This window comes from Neoarthrinium moseri, assembly GCF_022829205.1.
Source record: "Neoarthrinium moseri strain CBS 164.80 chromosome Unknown scaffold45_Wmoseri_CBS_16480, whole genome shotgun sequence".
Lineage (NCBI taxonomy): Eukaryota > Fungi > Ascomycota > Sordariomycetes > Amphisphaeriales > Apiosporaceae > Neoarthrinium > Neoarthrinium moseri.
In genome coordinates, this window is record NW_026055159.1 from 99,949 (window position 1) to 119,214 (window position 19,266).

The 19,266-nt window shown below is 54.2% G+C and overlaps 3 protein-coding genes across 3 annotated transcripts; 2 read left to right on the top strand and 1 right to left on the bottom strand.

Moving 5' to 3' along the window:
* Positions 1–298: 298 nt before the first annotated feature.
* Positions 299–3,962, top strand: JN550_009629 (uncharacterized protein; the record flags this gene model as incomplete). The annotated part of the gene is made up of 4 exons (XM_049321721.1): positions 299–315; positions 373–494; positions 556–3,737; positions 3,795–3,962. 4 exons carry the CDS (start codon positions 299–301, stop codon positions 3,960–3,962), a joined length of 3,489 nt encoding a protein of 1,162 aa, XP_049168367.1.
* Positions 3,963–4,870: 908 nt separating this feature from the next.
* JN550_009630 (uncharacterized protein) lies at positions 4,871–7,444 on the top strand (the record flags this gene model as incomplete). The annotated part of the gene is made up of 2 exons (XM_049321722.1): positions 4,871–6,922; positions 6,977–7,444. 2 exons carry the CDS (start codon positions 4,871–4,873, stop codon positions 7,442–7,444), a joined length of 2,520 nt encoding a protein of 839 aa, XP_049168368.1.
* A 3,579-nt stretch (positions 7,445–11,023) lies between these two features.
* On the bottom strand, positions 11,024–12,445 carry JN550_009631 (uncharacterized protein; the record flags this gene model as incomplete). Its single annotated transcript, XM_049321724.1, has 3 exons — positions 11,024–12,040; positions 12,098–12,289; positions 12,371–12,445. The coding sequence occupies 3 exons, from the start codon at positions 12,443–12,445 to the stop codon at positions 11,024–11,026; spliced, it is 1,284 nt and encodes a 427-aa protein (XP_049168369.1).
* Between the last annotated feature and the right edge of the window lie 6,821 nt (positions 12,446–19,266).

Consider the following 19,266-nt stretch of genomic DNA (forward strand, 5'->3'; position numbering starts at 1 on the left):
TTGCCAGACGTAACAGAAACGGGACCCGGGCATTTTCCAAGTGGATTGAGGTACTGCAGTGACGTTGAGCTCCAAACCTTTGACGTGTAGTCTGACCAAAGCCGAGCAGACACGACCGAACCTCTCTCCATCACTTTTTCTTGTTTTCTCGTTGTTGCGACAATCATCAAGTCAAAGGCAATTGTGCTTTTCCGCCGCCCTCGAACCTAGACACACCGCTTGTCCCCAATCGCGGCAAGCACGATACCTAGACATACACGACCTATTGCAGTAGAACACCCAGTTTGACTTCGCGAAAATGAAGTTTGGTAGAAAGTGAGGACCTGCCATTGCTGGGGTGGCTGCCTCCAGCCTGCTCACATCATGTCCCAGTCTCCCTCGTAACCAAGTCCCCGAGTGGGCATCCTCGTATATCGACTACAAGGGTCTGAAGAAATTGATCAAGGCAGCGGCCGAAAAGGGTGCGCAGACGGGCAAGAAGGCGGATCTAGCAGGTGGGCCACCCTCCTCGGGTTTCGACCGAGGTCGTGTCTATCCCCTAACCCTCCCCAACAGAATTCTTCTACGCCCTGGACCGTAATCTGGAAGACGTCGATTCCTTCTACAACAAGAAATTTGGCGAGTCGCACCGAAGACTCAAGCTTCTCCAGGATCGCTATGGCAGGAGCCCCGAAGTGGTGTCCGACCTCGACGATGACGAGGTGGAAGAGCTTATGGGAGCACTCCTTGAGTTGCGGAATCAGCTCAGAAATCTCCAGTGGTTCGGCGAAATCAACCGCAGAGGTTTCGTCAAGATCACGAAGAAGCTGGATAAGAAGATTCCAGATACAACTACCCAACATCGGTATATCACAACCAAGGTAGACCCCAGGCCGTTTGCGAAAGACACTACGATCGCTCGGCTGGTCAACGAGATCAACAAGTGGCTGTCGGTGCTCGGTGACAACCAGAACATCGATGATGCCAAGTCTGATAGATCTGCGCGGTCTGCGCGGTCACTTGGAAGAGCATCCGCGAAAGCGATGCTGAGTGTGCCACAATCAGTTTTCGACACACTCGAGCAGGCTGTTAGGAGCGATGACGTAGCGAAACTTCAGACCAGCCTCTTGGAAGGCAACCTGGTGTCGCTAGACCAGTCTTCTCAGCAAATGCTGCTCAACCTGCTCCAGCGATCAATCTCATCTCGTTCCAAGGCCTGCATTGCGTATCTGCTCCAACAGATCAGGTCACTTGACGAAGCGGATGATCTGAACGAGCGCAACTGCATCCACCGTCTTGTCATTCATATTGGACGGACAAAGTCCGCGAATGCTGGAGATTTGGAGCCAAATGCCGTGCCCTTTCCTGTGAGTTCGCATTACAATAGCCACTATGCGACTCCCAATCAGCCCGCCATACCGTCGCAGAACGGAGGTGCTACAACGCTTCTTAGCAAAGACGATGAAGCTGTGCAAGTCTTGTCATACCTTCTGGATTGCCTACAGCCCGAACAGCGCCCGGCTCTCGTCAAACGAGACTCATTAGGCCGCTGGCCTCTGCACTACGCTGCTCAGTTCGGTTTTGTGGTCGTGTGCGAAGTCATCATGGCCAAGATGCAGCAGTGGGATCAATTCCACGTTGGGAGTGGTATTGATGGTCCCGATTGGCAGGATAACGAAGGCAGCGCACCTCTTCATCTTGCTGTGTTTGGCGGTCATCCCCTTACGACTCAAGCGCTGCTCCGAGGTGAGAACTGGCGTGGAGAAGCTGACGCTGTTTTTGATGGACGTGGCGCTGTATCCAAGTCCAGTGTTGTTTTGGCGATTGCCGTCAGATCAAATTACACGGCCATTGTCAAGATGCTTGTCAAAGCAGGCGTCGATATCAACTGGCAGGACGAGACCGGTGAAACAGCGCTTCATATCGCCGCCCGCTTTGGTCATCTGGAGTGCGCTAAGATCCTCCTTGATGGCTTCTCTGACCACAGAGCCAATATGGAACTAGTTGAAAAGTCGTTCTCTTGGACGCCACTGCATATTGCTGCTGTCGACGGTCAACTCCCTGTGGCGAAGATCCTTGTGGAAGCAGGAGCCGAGGCTAATAGGATGGATGCGTTCGGTTGGACTGCTAAAGAGCATGCTGCTCTTAGAGGACACATCGACATCGCCAACCTGTTGTTGCAGTACACCAAGGAGGAAGAGCAAGCCTCCAACTCCGACGATGAAGAGACTGCTAGGGCCAGTCCTACGCCCCCAGAAACTTGTTCACTTGAAGACAGAACGTCTACGGGAAGCACACGCGTCCCTGACCCAGTCAAATCGTTCGGCCATCGGTACCTCAGGGATTCCAGCTTGGTCTTGGTCAGCTTGGGATCTATGGACATGCGGAAGAACATCAGCGCCGTGACGCTGGATCGTGTCCCCTTGGCCGAGGCACACACAAACCAGCTTGATACTGCGTTGTCTATCGTGGTATCTGCTCAAGGGGCACAGGGCGAACCCACAATCGTCGACCTTCCAGTGCATGACAACATTGCCACGGAGCCCATTCTCTTCAACACGACAGACATTGCCAAGGTCAAGCTGATGTTCGACATTGTACCCACTTACTCTGGAAACGAGAAGAACAAGGTCGGCCGTGCAGTTGCCCTGCTTTCGTCAATCAAGCCTTCCCTCGGAACCAATCGAATGAACCTCCAAGGTGACGTGTGCGTTCCTATCATGAACGCAAGCCTGGAGGTCATCGGGACAGTCAACTTCAACTTCCTGATCATCACTCCCTTCTCTCATCCTAGAATGGGGATCAACTCCAAGCAGACGTATTGGAAGAAGATGTCTTCCGAGACTATGGTTATTGGCCACCGCGGTCTAGGCAAAAATCTGGTGACGAACAAGTCCTTGCAGCTCGGAGAGAACACAGTTCCGTCTTTCATTGCCGCTGCCAACCTGGGCGCCAACTACGTTGAGTTCGATGTCCAGCTCACCAAGGATCATGTACCTGTGATCTACCACGACTTCTTGGTCAGTGAGACGGGTATAGATGCGCCCGTGCACACCCTCACTTTAGAGCAGTTCCTGCACATCAACCCCGAGCGCTCGGAGCATGCACCGGAGGTGATCAGACATGATCTAGATGTTGTTCGTAACAACCAACCTGGGTCGCGCCAGAGGTCTCAATCTATGGGCTTTGCGGGCGACGGTCTTAACAGCCTGGAGGAACGCATGAAGCACACGAGAGATTACAAGGCCAAGGGCTTCAAGGCCAACTCGCGAGGCAACTTTATCCAGGCGCCCTTTGCCACGCTGGAGGATCTCTTCAAGAATCTGAGAGAAGACATTGGCTTCAACATAGAGTTGAAGTATCCCATGTTGCATGAGACGGAGGAGCAGGGAATGGACACGTATACGGTCGAGATCAACTCGTTCTGCGACACGATTCTGTCCAAGGTCTACGACCTGACCAAGGATCGCAACATCATCTTCAGCAGCTTCAACCCGGATATCTGCCTCTGCCTCAGCTTCAAGCAGCCCAGTATTCCGATCATGTTCCTGTCGGATGCTGGTACGAGTCCTGTTGGTGACATTCGGGCCAGCAGTCTACAGGAGGCCATCCGCTTCGCCAGCCGCTGGAATCTGCTCGGCATTGTGAGCACTTCTCAGCCGTTTGTCAACAGCCCCCGGCTTGTCAGGGTGGTGAAGCAGAGCGGTCTGGTCTGCGTCAGTTACGGCGCACAAAATAATGACCCAAAGTTGGTACAGGTAAGAGAACTCACTTCCCGGACGTATTCTGGATCTTGCTAACCACTCACATTGCAGCGGCAAGTCAACGAGGGTATAGACGCGGTGATTGTAGACAACGTCCTTGCAATCCGCAAGGGGTTGACGGCGGCCCAGGAGAAGACGTTGCCCATACACAACGGAGCTCAGAATGGGGCTGACGCGGTACTGAAAACTAACGGCACTCCAAGCGGCACTGTCGCTTAGAAGGATAGACTATAACAGAGTATGCTGCCTGGCTCAACACAGTAGTAGCTTTTCAGAGGAATGAATTTCACTTGGCGGTCGTCGTCTCTCCACAGGCAGGTGTGTGCAGCGGTGCAACGTGATGTATGATGTGATACGAGTAAGAGCGGAGTCTGCTCAGGAAGCAGTAGAGAATCCCGATATGCTTACGAACAAGAGAAGTCCGTGAAGTCCGTGCAGTTGGAGCAAGTCAAAGTAGAGAGGTTCCACCACTTCTGATTCATGCGGTCGATTGATCCGAGTTGCATGACGAGCTGAGAGACATAGATTGCACGGGCCAAAATAAGGTGCGCAACGGTGCATAAAGCATATATCGCGAGTATCAAGACAAGCTTGAAGGGCAACTAGAGCCCAGACGGGCCTAGCGGGCTGGGGTCGGGTCGGGTCGGCACTTTCACTTGCGCCGAATCCCGGCAGCTGCAGCCAGCGGCCGGCGACTCATCAACGTCAACCAGAACCCTCAGAGCTTTCGCCCCCAGTTCGAGACCCAGGCCCCCAGCCCGCAGTCGTGCGCCTAGAAACGTCCACCGTCCCGTAGTCGCCCCGGCCGAAGTCATGTCCTGCCTGTGTCTGTAGGAAGCGCGCCGCCGTCATCCTCCACGACCACGCCCACGCCCACGCCCAGCATCGGCTTTCAATGTCGTGACCAGACCCCTTCAGTCGAGACCTACTTTCCTCGTCTGCGACAGGTAGCTGGCAGGGCTGTCGACAACCATTTCTCCTCTCCGCCGCCCTCCCACAACCTCCCTCTCATGCACAGCTCGGCCGACTCCGGCTCTTCCCCAACAGATTGATCACCTCATCCGTCGTCCATCCGAGTCCACATCGAACCGAGTCCTGAGGTGCACCACCGCACAACCCCAGCCATCATGGCCCTTCAGGCGTCTGCCCTCCCGAGCGTCGCCGCCGTCACGACGGACCTCTGGCCGTCGATGGCCAATACTCTGCTGATGCCCTTCCGAGCTCCGCCAGCAGCGCCGCGCAGCCCGAACGCAGCTTCAGCTCGCGCCTCCAGCACAGCGGCAGCGGAATCGACGGTTCGGTCGCAGCCCAGGTCCGGCCTGCAGCGCGCCAGTCTCGACCTGCCCGAATTCCTTCGTGACGCTCAGGTGGATGCAGCAATGGCTTCGCCTTTCTCGTCCGCCGCGAGGCGGATCGCCACACCCTTCAATATCCGCACCAGCATCTCGAGCATGTCGGGTGGCGCCTTGCTTGCTTCGAATCCTGTCGTGCGCCGGTTACACTCTCAACGTTCAGTCTCACGGTCGCTCTTCACTCTGACGCAATCCCGTACATCGCCCGCTTTCACCCCTCTCACGAGGATGGCTTTTGCGCAACAAAGGTCGTACCAAAGTGGCGGGCTATCTAGAAACCTGCTCGCGCATATGGAGGAGTCTGCAAACAGGAACCCGGGCAGCGCAACCGCCCAGAATGCCTTCTACCAGGCTTTGCTGAAGGCCAACATGCCCGCCATCGTCATCGAGAGGTATCGGGCTGGCCGCTTCGCCACTAACCCCGCCTGCGACGAGGCCTACCAGAAAGCTGTCAACCTTCTCAACCCCGTCTCGGCCCAGCAACCAGGCCACTACGAAGACAATCTGCCCTCCGACTTGACTGAAACCCAGCTTCAGGCCGTGAAGCAGGCGCTTGCTGCTCGGTCGCGAGGTGGAAACATTGCTGTCACGAAGGAGTCGTCGGCCTCTAAGGGCGGCCCGCTGCACGTCGTCGTCGACGAGACCTTGGGCAGCTCCTTGTTCCGATGGGTCAAGTTCATCCTTTGGTTCTGCCTCTTCACCTACCTCAGTCTGGTCATTATCACCATGGTCGTCGAGAGCCTGAGCGTCTTCAAACGCCCTGGCGGCAAAGTCGACAGCGAGGTCAAGGCCGAAAACCAGAAGACTCGCTTCTCCGACGTCCACGGTTGCGATGATGCCAAGGAGGAACTGCAGGAGATGGTGGATTTCCTTCGGAATCCTGACAAATTCTCCAACTTGGGCGGCAAGCTTCCCAAGGGTGTTCTGCTCGTTGGTCCGCCTGGTACCGGAAAGACCCTTCTGGCCCGGGCCGTCGCTGGTGAGGCTGGTGTACCCTTCTTCTACATGTCTGGCAGCGAATTCGACGAAGTCTACGTTGGAGTTGGTGCCAAGCGAGTCCGAGAGCTGTTTACCGCTGCAAAGTCCAAGTCGCCTGCTATCATCTTCATCGATGAACTTGATGCCATCGGCGGTCGCCGTAACGCCCGTGACGCTGCCTACGTCAAGCAGACTCTGAACCAGCTCCTCACAGAGCTGGATGGTTTCGAGCAGAATAGCGGTGTGATTATCATGGGTGCCACCAACTTCCCGGAACTGCTAGACAAGGCTCTTACTCGGCCTGGCCGATTTGATCGACACGTCAATGTCGAGCTGCCTGATGTTCGCGGTCGTCTTGCCATCCTTCAGCATCACGCCAAGAAGATCAAGGCTGCTAAGGACGTGGACTTGCAGGCTATTGCTATGACGACCACCGGACTTTCTGGTGCCGAGCTCGAGAACATTGTCAACCAGGCCGCCGTTCATGCCAGTCGTAACAAGTCTCAATTCGTCGGACTGAAGGACTTCGATTGGGCCAAGGACCGAGTCATCATGGGTGCTGAGCGGAAAACGATGGTTATCACTCCCGAAGAAAAGGAAATGACTGCCTATCACGAGGCAGGCCATGCACTGGTTCAACTCTACGTCAAGAATGCTGCTGCTTCTCTTTACAAAGTGACCGTTCTCGCCCGTGGGCCAACGCTCGGTCACACTGCATGGCTCCCTGAGATGGACAAGTACTCGTACTCGATGCAGAACTACTTGGCTAGGATCGACACTGCGATGGGAGGCAAGCTTGCGGAAGAAATTGTTTACGGTGTGGACAAAGTCACCAGCGGCGCAAGTTCTGTAAGTTGACCATCCTCGATTTTCACAACTACCTTTACTAACAGCTCAATACAGGACCTCAAGATGGCAACCTCTACTGCCTACCAGATGGTCGCCGCCATGGGTTTCTCTGATAAGCTGGGACATATGGAGTATGCCACCCGGTATGAGTCTCTCAGCAGCGAAACCCGAGCGAGGATCGAGGCTGAAGTGCAGCGCCTGCTCGGTGAATCATACGAGCGATGCAGGAAGCTCCTCACCGATCACCGGAAAGAGCTTGACCTTCTCGCTCAGGCCTTGGTCGAATATGAGACCCTGGACAAGGCCGAAGTCGAAAAGGTCATCCGGGGCGAGAAGCTGGATCGCATATCAGTACCTAAAGGTCCAATGAGAGTGCCTATCCCGGATGCACCACCCACCCCCGGAGTCTCAATTCCAGGTGACGGCAGTCCAAGACCACCCCCTCCTGCCCCGCCGGCTGCTCCGCCAGCCGGGGGTATTCCGTCCCGGGACCAGGCGAGTCAATCGCAAGACAAGTCTTGAGTGTTTTATGGTATTGAAAATCATTATCAGTCCACCCTTCACCTCTCACCAAAAAAAGCACCCCTGAATGAGGGCAAATAAAAAGAAGGCGAAGACCAGCATCGGGGCGGACTTCGGAGCGCGGCGTTTACTGCGGATCTTGCATTGGTGGCTTCTACGGAACAGATGCCAGCCTTTGGGATGTTTCAATCTGATGCATGAAGAAGAGGGCCTGACGTCCCGTGTTCAGTGGGTTATTCTGAGAGAAGCACTGGGACCAGCTGTATGATACGAGGATCTTCATCCCAGTCATTCGCGGCGCCCAGTTAGACAGCTCTCGATGTAAACATAGTTCATTTGTTCCTCTAACATGCCAACAATCCTCGAAGACAACACGTGAAAGCGGGCCGACCACTGTCCAGCTACAGATTGCACTTGACATGTGGATGAAGGCAATGGGTAATTCTAGATTCAAATGTCAATCGGTACAACGCATCTGCATAATTTACGCCTCGATGACGCTGTTTTCATTGTCTAAAGCCCAGCAGTAGGAGACCCCGAGACTAGCTGCATATCAGGCTGTATGTGCACGACGCTCCGTATGACCGGCCGTCCTCACCAACTATGCGATGTGCCCGGCTGTTCATTTCGGTTTAATTGACGATGTTCATGCGTCGTCTGTACTTTTTATGAAAGCGAAATCGGTCTTTGGCCCTCGTCCAGCCTTAGCCCATTGCCAAAGATCAATCCATTACGCCCGCCACGTCTAATACCCTACAAGGTTTCCGGGAGCACTTAATAAAGTCCAACCACTGCCACGGGATCATCCATGTATATAGGCAACTTGCCTCTCCCTTTTGCTCCCTCCGCCGAACTCTCAACGAGCATTTCCCATACGGTATGCAACCAGTCTTTGAGAACGGCCAAAACTGGTCGAAGCCGCGCAGCCCGAAAAAACAGTCGGAACCTCAGCCCGCTAATGCTGCATGTGTTACTGGCGAACATCGAAGCGCCAGCGACCTTATCTCGATGCAGTCCCTACATGTTTACTCGGCTAGGATACTCTCGCATTCCCTTTTGTCATATTTCATTCCTCGCTTGCGTCCCTGCGTGCCTGGGTGCGTCCGTCTTGTTCAGCTGTCAATTCCCAATGCAACCCTCCCCCCGAATCCTACCGGCACCACCGCTCAGCCCAGCCTGAGTTCCAATTGCTTACCAGCATTCGCTCCCACTACAGCTGCAGCCCATCACAGGCTGAAGGACCCACGACGATGACAGCAGGAAGGGGAAAGAAAGGGGGCCAGAGAAACCGGAGGGTGCCACCCATGGGAGCATGCACATAAGACAGATAAGACAGGATCGCCACATGGCATTGGCGGGAGTTCGCATGCAGAGGGATTTCGCCAGAGCCGCTCGCCACCCCTTCGGGATCCTACAGGCTCCTTCACGTTTCTGCGATGTATGATGCATAGTCTCTCTCTCTCGTGTTCTCGTGGCCCCTCATTTCTGTCTTTCTCTTTTATCCCGTGATCTCATTTTTCACGAGTTAGTCTTTGATTTATTCTTCTTCACATGATGTCCTTCTTATCATTTAATTGAAATGCTGCAAATCGTCCGAACTCTTTCAACCCCGTTTGGTTTTGGGTGTGTGTTTTTTTAGGTGTCGGGAGTCCGCTACCTCATGTCGCCTTCCCCCTTAGGAAGCCCCCTCACTTAATAATACTCTCTCCTCTGGCTGGATGGCTGTCTGTCTGTCAGTCTAGGCGCCATCGTCCCTTACCCACCCCCAAACTGGGGGCCTTGACGACTTACACATACAACCAACAAATAGCATGTGTGCACCACCGTCCAACGAAGAAGAAATTCTCATCCACCAAGGAGACGGCGCCCACGTCTCCAGGTCCTGCCCGCACCCACCCAACCGGAACGAGCCAACAGCGGCAAGCCCGCGAGCTCGTGACACCCCAACGCCCACACATGTTCCCCCTTTTCATGATACACACGCACATGTCGTGTGGATGGAAACTTACCTGGTCCCACCGACTGGTGGGAGCAAACATCGGCACTTGGAACACGACAGCCGTCGAAGGAGGTGGGTCCAGGCATGAGACAGTATATGAGCTGTATATGCAGGAGGAGCACGGGGATGGGCTCTTTTCCGGCGAGAACGCTCTGCTGCCTATAAGGAGTGGTGCAGTACATCTCATTGGAGGGTATTGTCCGACGCTTATTTCGACGACATGTGTCTTCAGGACTCAGCGACAGTTGCCGCCTCAGTCTCTCCTCCTTTCTGCCTTCTGAGACTGAAAACACGGCACATCCATCTCTCCCTTCAATCGATGTTCCTGCCAGGCCAGAAACGACCTTTTCTCACCGGAATGGTCAGTTTGAATCCCACAGCTCGCGAAAGACAACAGTCGGGGTGTTGCACAAGATCACTACGGCTTGATCCCAAGGAGGAAGAATTCATATTCGGACGGGCTAAACTACTACTGGTACAGATATATACTCCAGGACTATCGACAACCCAAACCGGACTCTCGCGCTTTTTTCTTTTGGAACCATCTGCGCGCAAATATAGTACAACTGCATGGCGGAGGAGGCGAAAACAGCAAAGGCCTTCCGAGGCCCTTGCTTTTCGTTCCGCCAGGCTCTCCGCCGCCCCAAACTCCTCCCCAGATCTCACCACATCGTCGCTTGCGCCGCCGAGCTGTAGTGAGGGACCAGGCCCCGCGGCCTTGGGGCTTCCTCCTTCTCAACCGTTCCCTATTGTCTCTCGAGAGTCTCATATTAAGTCTTGGAATCAAAACAAACATCAATCCAGCAGACCACCCGGTGAATGACAACAGAGAAAGCCCAGGTCGCGACGATACAAGGAAATATGTGCGAGCAACATGGAAAACAACCACAGCGCCTCGATCGATTTTTGATGCTTCCCTCTCGACAGCCCCGGCCCATCACCCGAAACCTCGTACCTCCATGTTATATGCCCGGTACATGCACCCTTCCGCCCTTGAGTTGATATCGTGGACTTCATTAAATTGGACGGTGATCGTGGTTCTCGTCATTGCCGGCCCCCTCCCATTCCTATCCCACTCCGAAAATGGTTCACCCGGGTATAAATTAAGTGTGAACCCCAAAAATCAAAAAACAACAGGATGCCGCCCAGCCGCGTCAGAAACACGGTTCAATGAATTGGTGCTGGAAAAAAGAGTCGAATCAAGCGACACAAAACAAGGACGATGATGATGCAAAGCGCCGCCAATGAGTATCGAACAGAGGAAGAAATAACGTGACGACACGCCACTTGCTTTGCAAAATGGGGTTAAAAAGACGGTAGATGGTATGGGTGAAGGGGAGGGCAATCGTATGCACAGTGATACGGCAAATGAACAGCGGAGAAGGCGAGATCGAGCGCGATCGAACCTTGGTTCTGTGGTCCCGAGGGTATATGTGGCGCAACAGTCCGCAATTATGGCTTTGCTGGTACACGAACCATCGTCGCCTAAAGGCATAGGCTGCGGCGCCGGCAGGCGACACTGCAATTGTAGCCATCGCGGAATGCGAGGTGACATTTACTTGGTCTCTGGTCGCGGTCGATTACATGCTTTCGAGCCTAGCACTTGGGAGTTGCATAGATGGGTCCTCAAAGTCCGGCTTGATAGCCCAAGGGTCGTACACACCACCCGAGCCGTAGGATGGCAGCTGGCCAATGGTGGCAACCTCAACCGGTGGCTGATACGGGATGCCATTATACCATTGCTCTTCCTGCTGCGGCTGTGGTTGCTGGTACTGCTCGTGAACCTGGTGGACTGGCTGGGCCGGAGGTGCTTGGGGTGCTTGTACTGGCTGCTGCATCTGTTGGGCGTATTGGACCATGGGTTGAGTCTGAGCCTCGATAGGAGACGTGTTGTGCAGAGCAAAGGTCGCGTTTTGCGCCGGTTGGTGGGTGTAAAAGCCATCCTGGTGAACGGAAGGACTGCGACCTGAAGCTGGTGAGAAGGTGCCAGGGCTGCTCTGGATAGAGCCTGTCAGTGCGGCCGCGCTGTAGGGTATCTCGATCAGAGGCCTCTCGACCTGTTGTCTCGGGACTTGGTACGTTGGCATCGGGTTGGTGTTCATTGTTGCCACGCCGGGGTTGCTGTGTTCGGTAACATAGAACGAGTGTTGCGGCATGCTTGCAGTCCGGTGAAGCATGTGTGCGCCTGGGTGTTGGGGCTGCTCTTGTACCGGCTGTCCGTGGAACTCGTGTGCAGCGCCTGTTGAGACACTGTGACGATGTCCGTATGGCTGTTGGACAGGAAACCCATTCATGTGCTGCCCAAAATCGGCGAAGGAGGCAGCACGCTGGATGCTGTGACCATGGATGCCGGGATGACCGCCCATGTTGACTTGAGGCCATGGAATGGCAGACATTCTTGGTGTCGAAGGGGACTCGCCGCTCTCGGAGTCGGAGGTATCATCCAGTTCTGACGAGTGGATGCCGCGCTGGTGGGAGCGCCTTTGATGCTTGACCATGGTTGTCTTGCGGCAGAAGCTCTTCAGGCACCCGTCGTGGGCGCACTTGTACGGACGTTTCCCGGTATGGATACGTCTATGACGGGCCAGACTCGACGACTGGATCACGTTTAGTACGAATACGTCTAGTGATGAGGTATGTGGATTGCGACTTACATCCGAGAAACGCTTGCCGCACCCAATGTGTTGACACTGGTGCGGTTTCTCTCCAGTATGAGTGCGAATGTGGACTGTCAGAGCACTACGCTGGATGAAGCTCTTGCCACATCCAGGTGTTGCGCAAGAATAAGGTCTCTCGTTCGTGTGTATGCGGTAATGTCTTTGCAAGTCCGACTTGCGGTTAAAGCTCTGGTTTTGGGTCAGTGACTTGGGGCGACGACGACATGAGAGACGGGAGCGACGGCGAAGAGCAACCCTATCAACACTTACCTTGTTGCATGATTGCCAATCACACTGGAAAGGGCGAGCCGTAGGCTCATTCTCGACCAATTCCATTAATTCCATCTCTGTGGTGTTCCTGATACCGAGTTCCTAGATCAGGTCTTGGGAGTATGTGTGGGTGGTACTACTTTATAAGTCTCGTATGGGAGGAGACAGGGTAGTCGAGGGGCCCAGGTCTACTTCAGAAACCAGACAGGGGGTCGTTGACCGGGAGGAGGAGGATGCAAGGGTACTGTGGGTTGCTCGGGGCGGGCAAGGTATCGAATGGACACCCTGGTTCGGAACCGTACTAGAGCCGGGCTCGATCAATGCGACGTTGACAGACGAATCTATGCGTTTCCTGAGGGACTTCGCCTCAACCAATGAGTTTTCGACGCCACAGACCGGCAAAGTCAAGACACAATGTAAGCGTCCAGCGCGGTGGCAGTGTTTTTTTTCCTCTGAGATAATGATGCTGAATATTATTAGGTTCCAGAAGAACAGATGCAACGACAAGATGATAGATGAGTAATAATAAAACGACAAGACGAGAGACGAGCGACTACTCGAGTATTATACAGAGAAGGTCGAGGTGAGGGATGGCCTGAGAATCAACCCGTATTCTGAGCGGCGAGGGGGCAGTCCGATATATATCGGAGGGAGCTTGCTGATGTGGACAGGACCAAGCAATGATTGGTGATCGAGGTAGTGGGGATTATAACTGCAACTTACAGTGAGAAACGAAGGTCTCCTGTGCACGAGCACTAAAACACAGGGTTCGTCGAGGTCGTAAATTAGTAGCCGGCCTGGGAATAACGTTGCGAACGGACTGGATCGGCCAACAAATGGGCGAGTGCCGGCTGATGTATTTCCTGCAGGAACCACGGAGTCCCCAGTGCCCAAGGATGCAGAGGCTTGCGAGCTGTGGAGGACTAAGGCGTGGCCTCTTGTTTCGAACTTCGAGTATCCAAAAGACCGGCGTGTATTAGGTTTCGAAACCTGTGAGCAAAGTTGGGCCAACCAGACGCAGTAAGGACGGACCGTCGGACGTGAGAGCGCTCAGATACCAAGAGACGTTGAGTACGAAGATCCAACAAGTCTAAGCCGTTCCTTGGTGCGAAGTATGATGGGAAGGAAGGTAAGCAGCAGTTATGTCTCACTTGGAAAGCCTGGTGCCTCGCCTACGCGTTGGGTTGTCCGATGAGGTGCACAGAACTTTCTCCAAGATCGCGGTCCACTTGGGGCGTACGGCAAAGTCGACACGGCCTTTTAAGCTGATAAAAAGAGATCCTGGGAGATCCGAGTGGTGTCTCTCAGCTAATCGCAATGGTGAGTGTTGGTGAGGTTCCTGGGTCGTCTGACAAGTCAACCTCAAAGTCGGATCTGTGGTACCAAGAAGAGACGAGACAGGACAACCGCGGGCGACTGCGTGCGGGAGCAGAGAACTCAACAAGCAGCCCCAACCCAAGGATAGACGAAGGTGACTTGACTATATGTTGACGGAGAAGGGTAACTTGAGATGGGAGCACAAGAGGTGGCGTTTGTCAGAGTTAAGTAGGGTGACGTTGCCGAATATGATAATCGGGGGTGCATATACAGGGACCCGTCCGTCACCTGTATGCACTCTCCGGTGAGGGTCTATATCGCAAGACGGGTATATCACTCGTTGAGCTCAGTAGTACCTTACGGGTTGTACTGAGTGACTTCCCCGTTTCTGTCGATATAACCAGAGCAGGGGATTGTGGAGTCCCGAAGAGCAGGAAAAGGAAAGAAAAGAGACTGCCTGAGCGCCTTGAGCTCGTGGCTCGGGGTGTGGAACAGGAAGTGACTAGATCCCAGGGGACCTGCACAACAAGGAGAGGCGTGGAGCGACGGCGATCTCCTCACGAATACTGGGGCGGTCCCTGGTCAGAACGTGGCAGACGCAGAGGAGATCAATCTGGCCTAGTGTCCAGATAAATACAGAAAATGGGAAGTCAAATGGGCGCCCCTCTCGTCCAGATGGGTCTGCTGTGCCTAGCAGGCATAGGGTTCGACGTCCGTGGGTTCCTGAGCTGGTGTCGAGGTAGTCCCGCGCAGGAAACGGCCAAGCGCCAGGGTTGCCGCAAGCCGGCTGGCGATCGCGTCAACTAGACGACCTAGCTACGGAAGCAAGCGGAAAGGTAAGACAACATATCGGTACTTTACTCACCTGCGTGCCGCAGGCTCCTAGGAAGAAGCAAAGTTCCAACGGCTGCTGGCGTGGTTCCTGGGGCATGGGCTGCCGGACTGTCGAGTCGCAGGTTGAGCAAGCGGTGCTCTCCGGGGGGAAAGCAGATGGGAGCACGTACACGTCGTACAGTAGCAGAGGGAGTGTTTCTGTTTCTTGTGCCGTTTGTCTTTATGGCTAATTCCCCCTTCCAGGGCGTCTACTTCTCGAACCGGTTACATTGTTGGACTAGGCCGCAGGACCCCCCGGCTCCTGGAAACAACCAGGTACCGAGTGTACCGCAATTCTAAATGATAACGGTACTATGTAGTATAAGAAAAGCGGCGGACATGGGGATGGACGAGCAAGGATGCAACGCGAGCGAGGGGAGAGGCCGGGGGGTTCGAGTTGCATGGAGGCCCCTTCCTGCCCACCTAGGTACCTTAGTCGAAGGGTGCAGGTACTACGCCTAGTACCGCGGTAGGTACTTGGAGCCTTCGGCGTCGTCCACTGCTGCTCTGTGGGGCGGGCATGGCACCCGCTAGCTGGGTGGGTCGACGTGGTAGCGCACCCTGGGTACATAGGTACCGTAGAGTGGCAATCGCTAATCAGGCCCCGGGACGCAGGTAGGTTTCTGGTATCAGCAGGCGTGGCTTGCGGTGTGAAGTTTCTGCTCCAGCCGTGGCCGTCGTCCTGGAGAGGATTACGTTTGAATAGACCGGCTGGGCCGATAGCATCGACTTCCGGTACGCACACAATGGTTCAATGTTTCTCGGCCGCCGTAGATTATACAGACTATTCGAGGCTTATCCCCACGTAACCACTCAATTTGCCATAGCGTGAGCCGCGTGCGGGTAGGTTCTGGTCACATTTGGAGCTGGGGGAGAAATCCCAGCTGGAGGAGGACCAGAGAGGGACCAGCCTGACTCGTCGATTCGTACCTGTCAGATCCTGCATAGTACAACGTTGAGACTATACGGGGGTGAGCGATAGTGTGTGGACCTGCGAGTCGGAGGAAAAGCAGGTCACTCTCTCAAATGCATCACATCAACGAGCACGCACGGCAAGTGGCAGTCGGTGATCATTGCACGCACACGCACAACACCCACACAGTCGAGCGGGCTGCAAGCAATTATGGTTGACGCGCGACCAGCGGGAAATAAAAATCTATATGCACCAAGATTGCTGCTGCCGCTACTGCTGCAGTAGGGTGTAGGTACTTGGTCACCACCCACCATCCACCACCTGCATCCCGTTCCCTGCACGCACAACTAAGTTGTGTCGCATGCAAGAATGACAGAGTTCTGGCAAGCAGAGGAGAAGGGGGGACAGAAATCAGGTGAGGGGTAGTTGATCCCCGTCAGAAACAAACATGCAAGGCTGGGTGACGGGAGGGTTTTCTGCTCAGAAGCGGGACCAGAGACCGCCGTCATCGCCAGGTTGAATAGTACCATTGAACGTAGAACCATCCGTTGCCCAAGAGCTGGCTGGCTGCAGGCGTTGCTTGCCTGGTTACACGACCCAATCACCTCAATCCATGAACATTAATAGAGCTATAAGACCATGTGGGGTGAGAAACAATACCGGAAGCCTCCCCTAGAGCAGTGATGAGACGAGATGAAAGTTCTCCGGCACTCTCAGATTGCAACCCCGTCCAGGATACCCCATTGCACAACTCTCCCTAGACTCTTTTCTTCCCCTTTACAAATTGTTGCAAAAAAAAGTGTCTATTCCATCGTCGCAGCGGCAAGAGATTATCACGTAACAGATTGGGCCGGTATTGGCAGCGATGTCACTGATTATCAGCGGTGGTATCAAATAAGCCAGCCACATCGAATACCGTCCAAACCCATGTTGGCTGCTACGGTGCTCCATCTCGCTGCGACAATACCCCTCTACGTGATCGAGAACGGAACGAGTGTCTTCGTGGTTCCTGGCACGATCATCCTCTAGTTCCACGAGTGCCCACAATCTCACTATTCCCCGATATTAGGCTTTCGAGCTAGGAACAGGGTTCGATGACGACAAGCATTTTTAGTGTCTGCCCCATGTGTAAGTAAGAACATGTTGGATCTCGAGCCGCAGCGCATGTGCAATTGCTTGTCGCGAGGCAGGACTGCCGGCCTGGTCCAAGAAAATGTGACTTGTTGCCGTTAGTTCAGGGCAAGGTTGAGATGGTGTCGCAACTATCTAGACGACTCACCAACATGGGGCTTGTGGGCAGGCTTTACCAGCTTGGCTGACACCTAGTTACTCCACACAAAGTACGAAGACTCGCTTCTCATCTCAGCTAGGCACTAGACAGAGCTACACACGCTTGCAGTCTAGCCCTGCCGCCTTTGCCGAGCTACTCGGGCCAGCGTAGTCTACTGCTTACTATTCCAGACGAGAGGACTCCGCTCAAAGCAGCACTTCCTCCGCCAGAAAAAGAGGCGAAGCCTTCTGCTACATTTGTGCTGGGCAAGGAAGGGCAAGGATCCTCCGCTAGCCTCTCTTCTAATGCTGCTCTTTACCCTGAACAGTCTCCGCCCAATTGGCGACTGGCAGCACCAATGTTTCATAGGCCAGGGTAGCTATGCCCGATCGGGCTGGATGGCCGACAGAATAGCTAGGTACTACACCTTGCAACAACAGCCAGCTCTCTCCCCATCGTCTTTTACCTCGACAGAGCCAACAAGCCTCAACTCTCAGGATCTGCGCCGTGTTTCAATCATGATCTCCGCCGCTGCTCTTCCTTGTTAAGACGTTGCAAGTTCTGACAGCACTTGGCGCAGCCCCAGATGTTCTTCGATGATCAATGTATGTATCTCCTCAGACGACGAGCTTCGAGATAATGCATGAGCTCTATCGAGGTTTCGGCGTGCATGCTACCCTCCTCGACCAACTGTACGATACTCCACGGCTACTCCTGAAGATGAAACTCGCAGCCGTTGTGGGCGGGATAAGAGTAGCAACCGGGAATTGATGGTTCACTCATATATGATCAAGCCGCTCTCCAGGTTTGGACCCATCACTTAAGGCGACCCATTAAGCCGTGCTCTTTTGCCCCGTGTATTTTCGATAATATATTGGATCAAGGTGGCTTCTCTCGGATATTTTCCCATGGACTGTCCAATTAGCCCCAAGATTTGGTTTAGCATATCTTGACGACCAGTTCTCTGCCGGGGACTACCCGGTGACCACCCGGGACAGTTCTTAAACCTCAAACAAGGCGTTGGTGATGGGATGAAGTGATAGTCAGCCAGTCAAGCACGTAATTTGACTCTCCTGAAACAGCTGTCCCTCTTCACCCACGTCTGATGGTAGCCGAGCTCGATTTTCAGAGCTCCTCCCCTGTCCGACTTCCAACGTCCGAGGGTCGACAAGGGTCTGAAAGGGACGAATGTGATACCTGCAGCCTATCGCAGGATGCGCCGAGGGAGCTAGACCCACAGAATAATCGTAGTGGCACACGGATTTGCGCCTCGACCTTATCGATAGCCTATGAAGTTAGCAACTACCTGGATTTAGTGCAAGTCTAGGTCTTTCGTGGCTGTATAGTCAGGCCATTTTCAAGAAATTCCCTGTTGCAAGACCGACCGCATTGTCAAAACCGCCATATCACTCCCTACAACCAAGTTCAGTCAAAGCCCTTACAGCATTTCTGCACAATATGGCTTCTATGCAATCTATGGCTCTTTAGAGCTTGACCGCTTTTTAGGTGGTAGCCGACTGCGGCGAAGGTCCATACACCTCGGACCTTAAAAACAGTACTCACGCCCGCATTTGAGATCTGAAGCATGCAATGACACACACGCGGTATGTACGATGGGCAATTGGGGGGAAGGTGGGCAGTTGTGCAGTGCAGCCGGCACGATCATCATGCCGTTATGCATGGAGCCGCAAAGACGCAACCCACGCAAGACTTTACAACGTGGCGCCACCAGCCGAACCATTTCCGTACACACCCGTACGGTCCTCCACGGTTGATGGCAACAGTAGCACGTGATACATCTTTGTTCGCTGCGGTCCTTGTGGCTGAGACTATTGACCCAAAACCACAGTCAGTCTCAGTTGCCCGGGTGTCATTGAGTCTTGTCGCAGATCGGGGTCCACAAACCCAAGGTTATGTCTTGTGTATGTCTTCAAAATCTATAGCGCCGAATATACTCAAGATTTAAAACATCCTTTCCCCATGTCCTGTTCGTAGGCCGTCCGCGACTGAATGTTGAGAGGCCCAATGGACTGCCATGCGCGCCTGATATGAAGATCATGATAAAAACCTCAACCTGCCCCGTAATCCCTGTCCCGTTCCCCGGATTTCGGCAGCCGAATTTGGCAAGGCCGGAGCTCATCCAAGCGGTCAACGCAGCCTTCGGGCGAGAGCATGCCAACTCCCCATGGCATTGCAGTGGTATTGCAACGAACTAGCTCTTGCATCCCACCATACGGCACCTCCTCAATTGCCGTTGTTACTACATCCGGGACAAGGACGCACGCGAGTGAGCCAAAGCGGCACGCTGAGATGGCCAAAGAAGAATTTGGAGTATGCCAACTGGCGAGAGGCACCCGGGACGGCATGGAGCATGCCTCTATAGGCGCCTCGAGTATGCTTTCGCCGGGGGTAGGCATTAACCGTCCAGGACCCTGGAGCACCTCGTTCTGGTCGAGCAGTTCCTAAATTGTCGTTGATTGTAGTATTTCCCCGCAATTTCGAGCGCGAACGACGAGCTGCAGT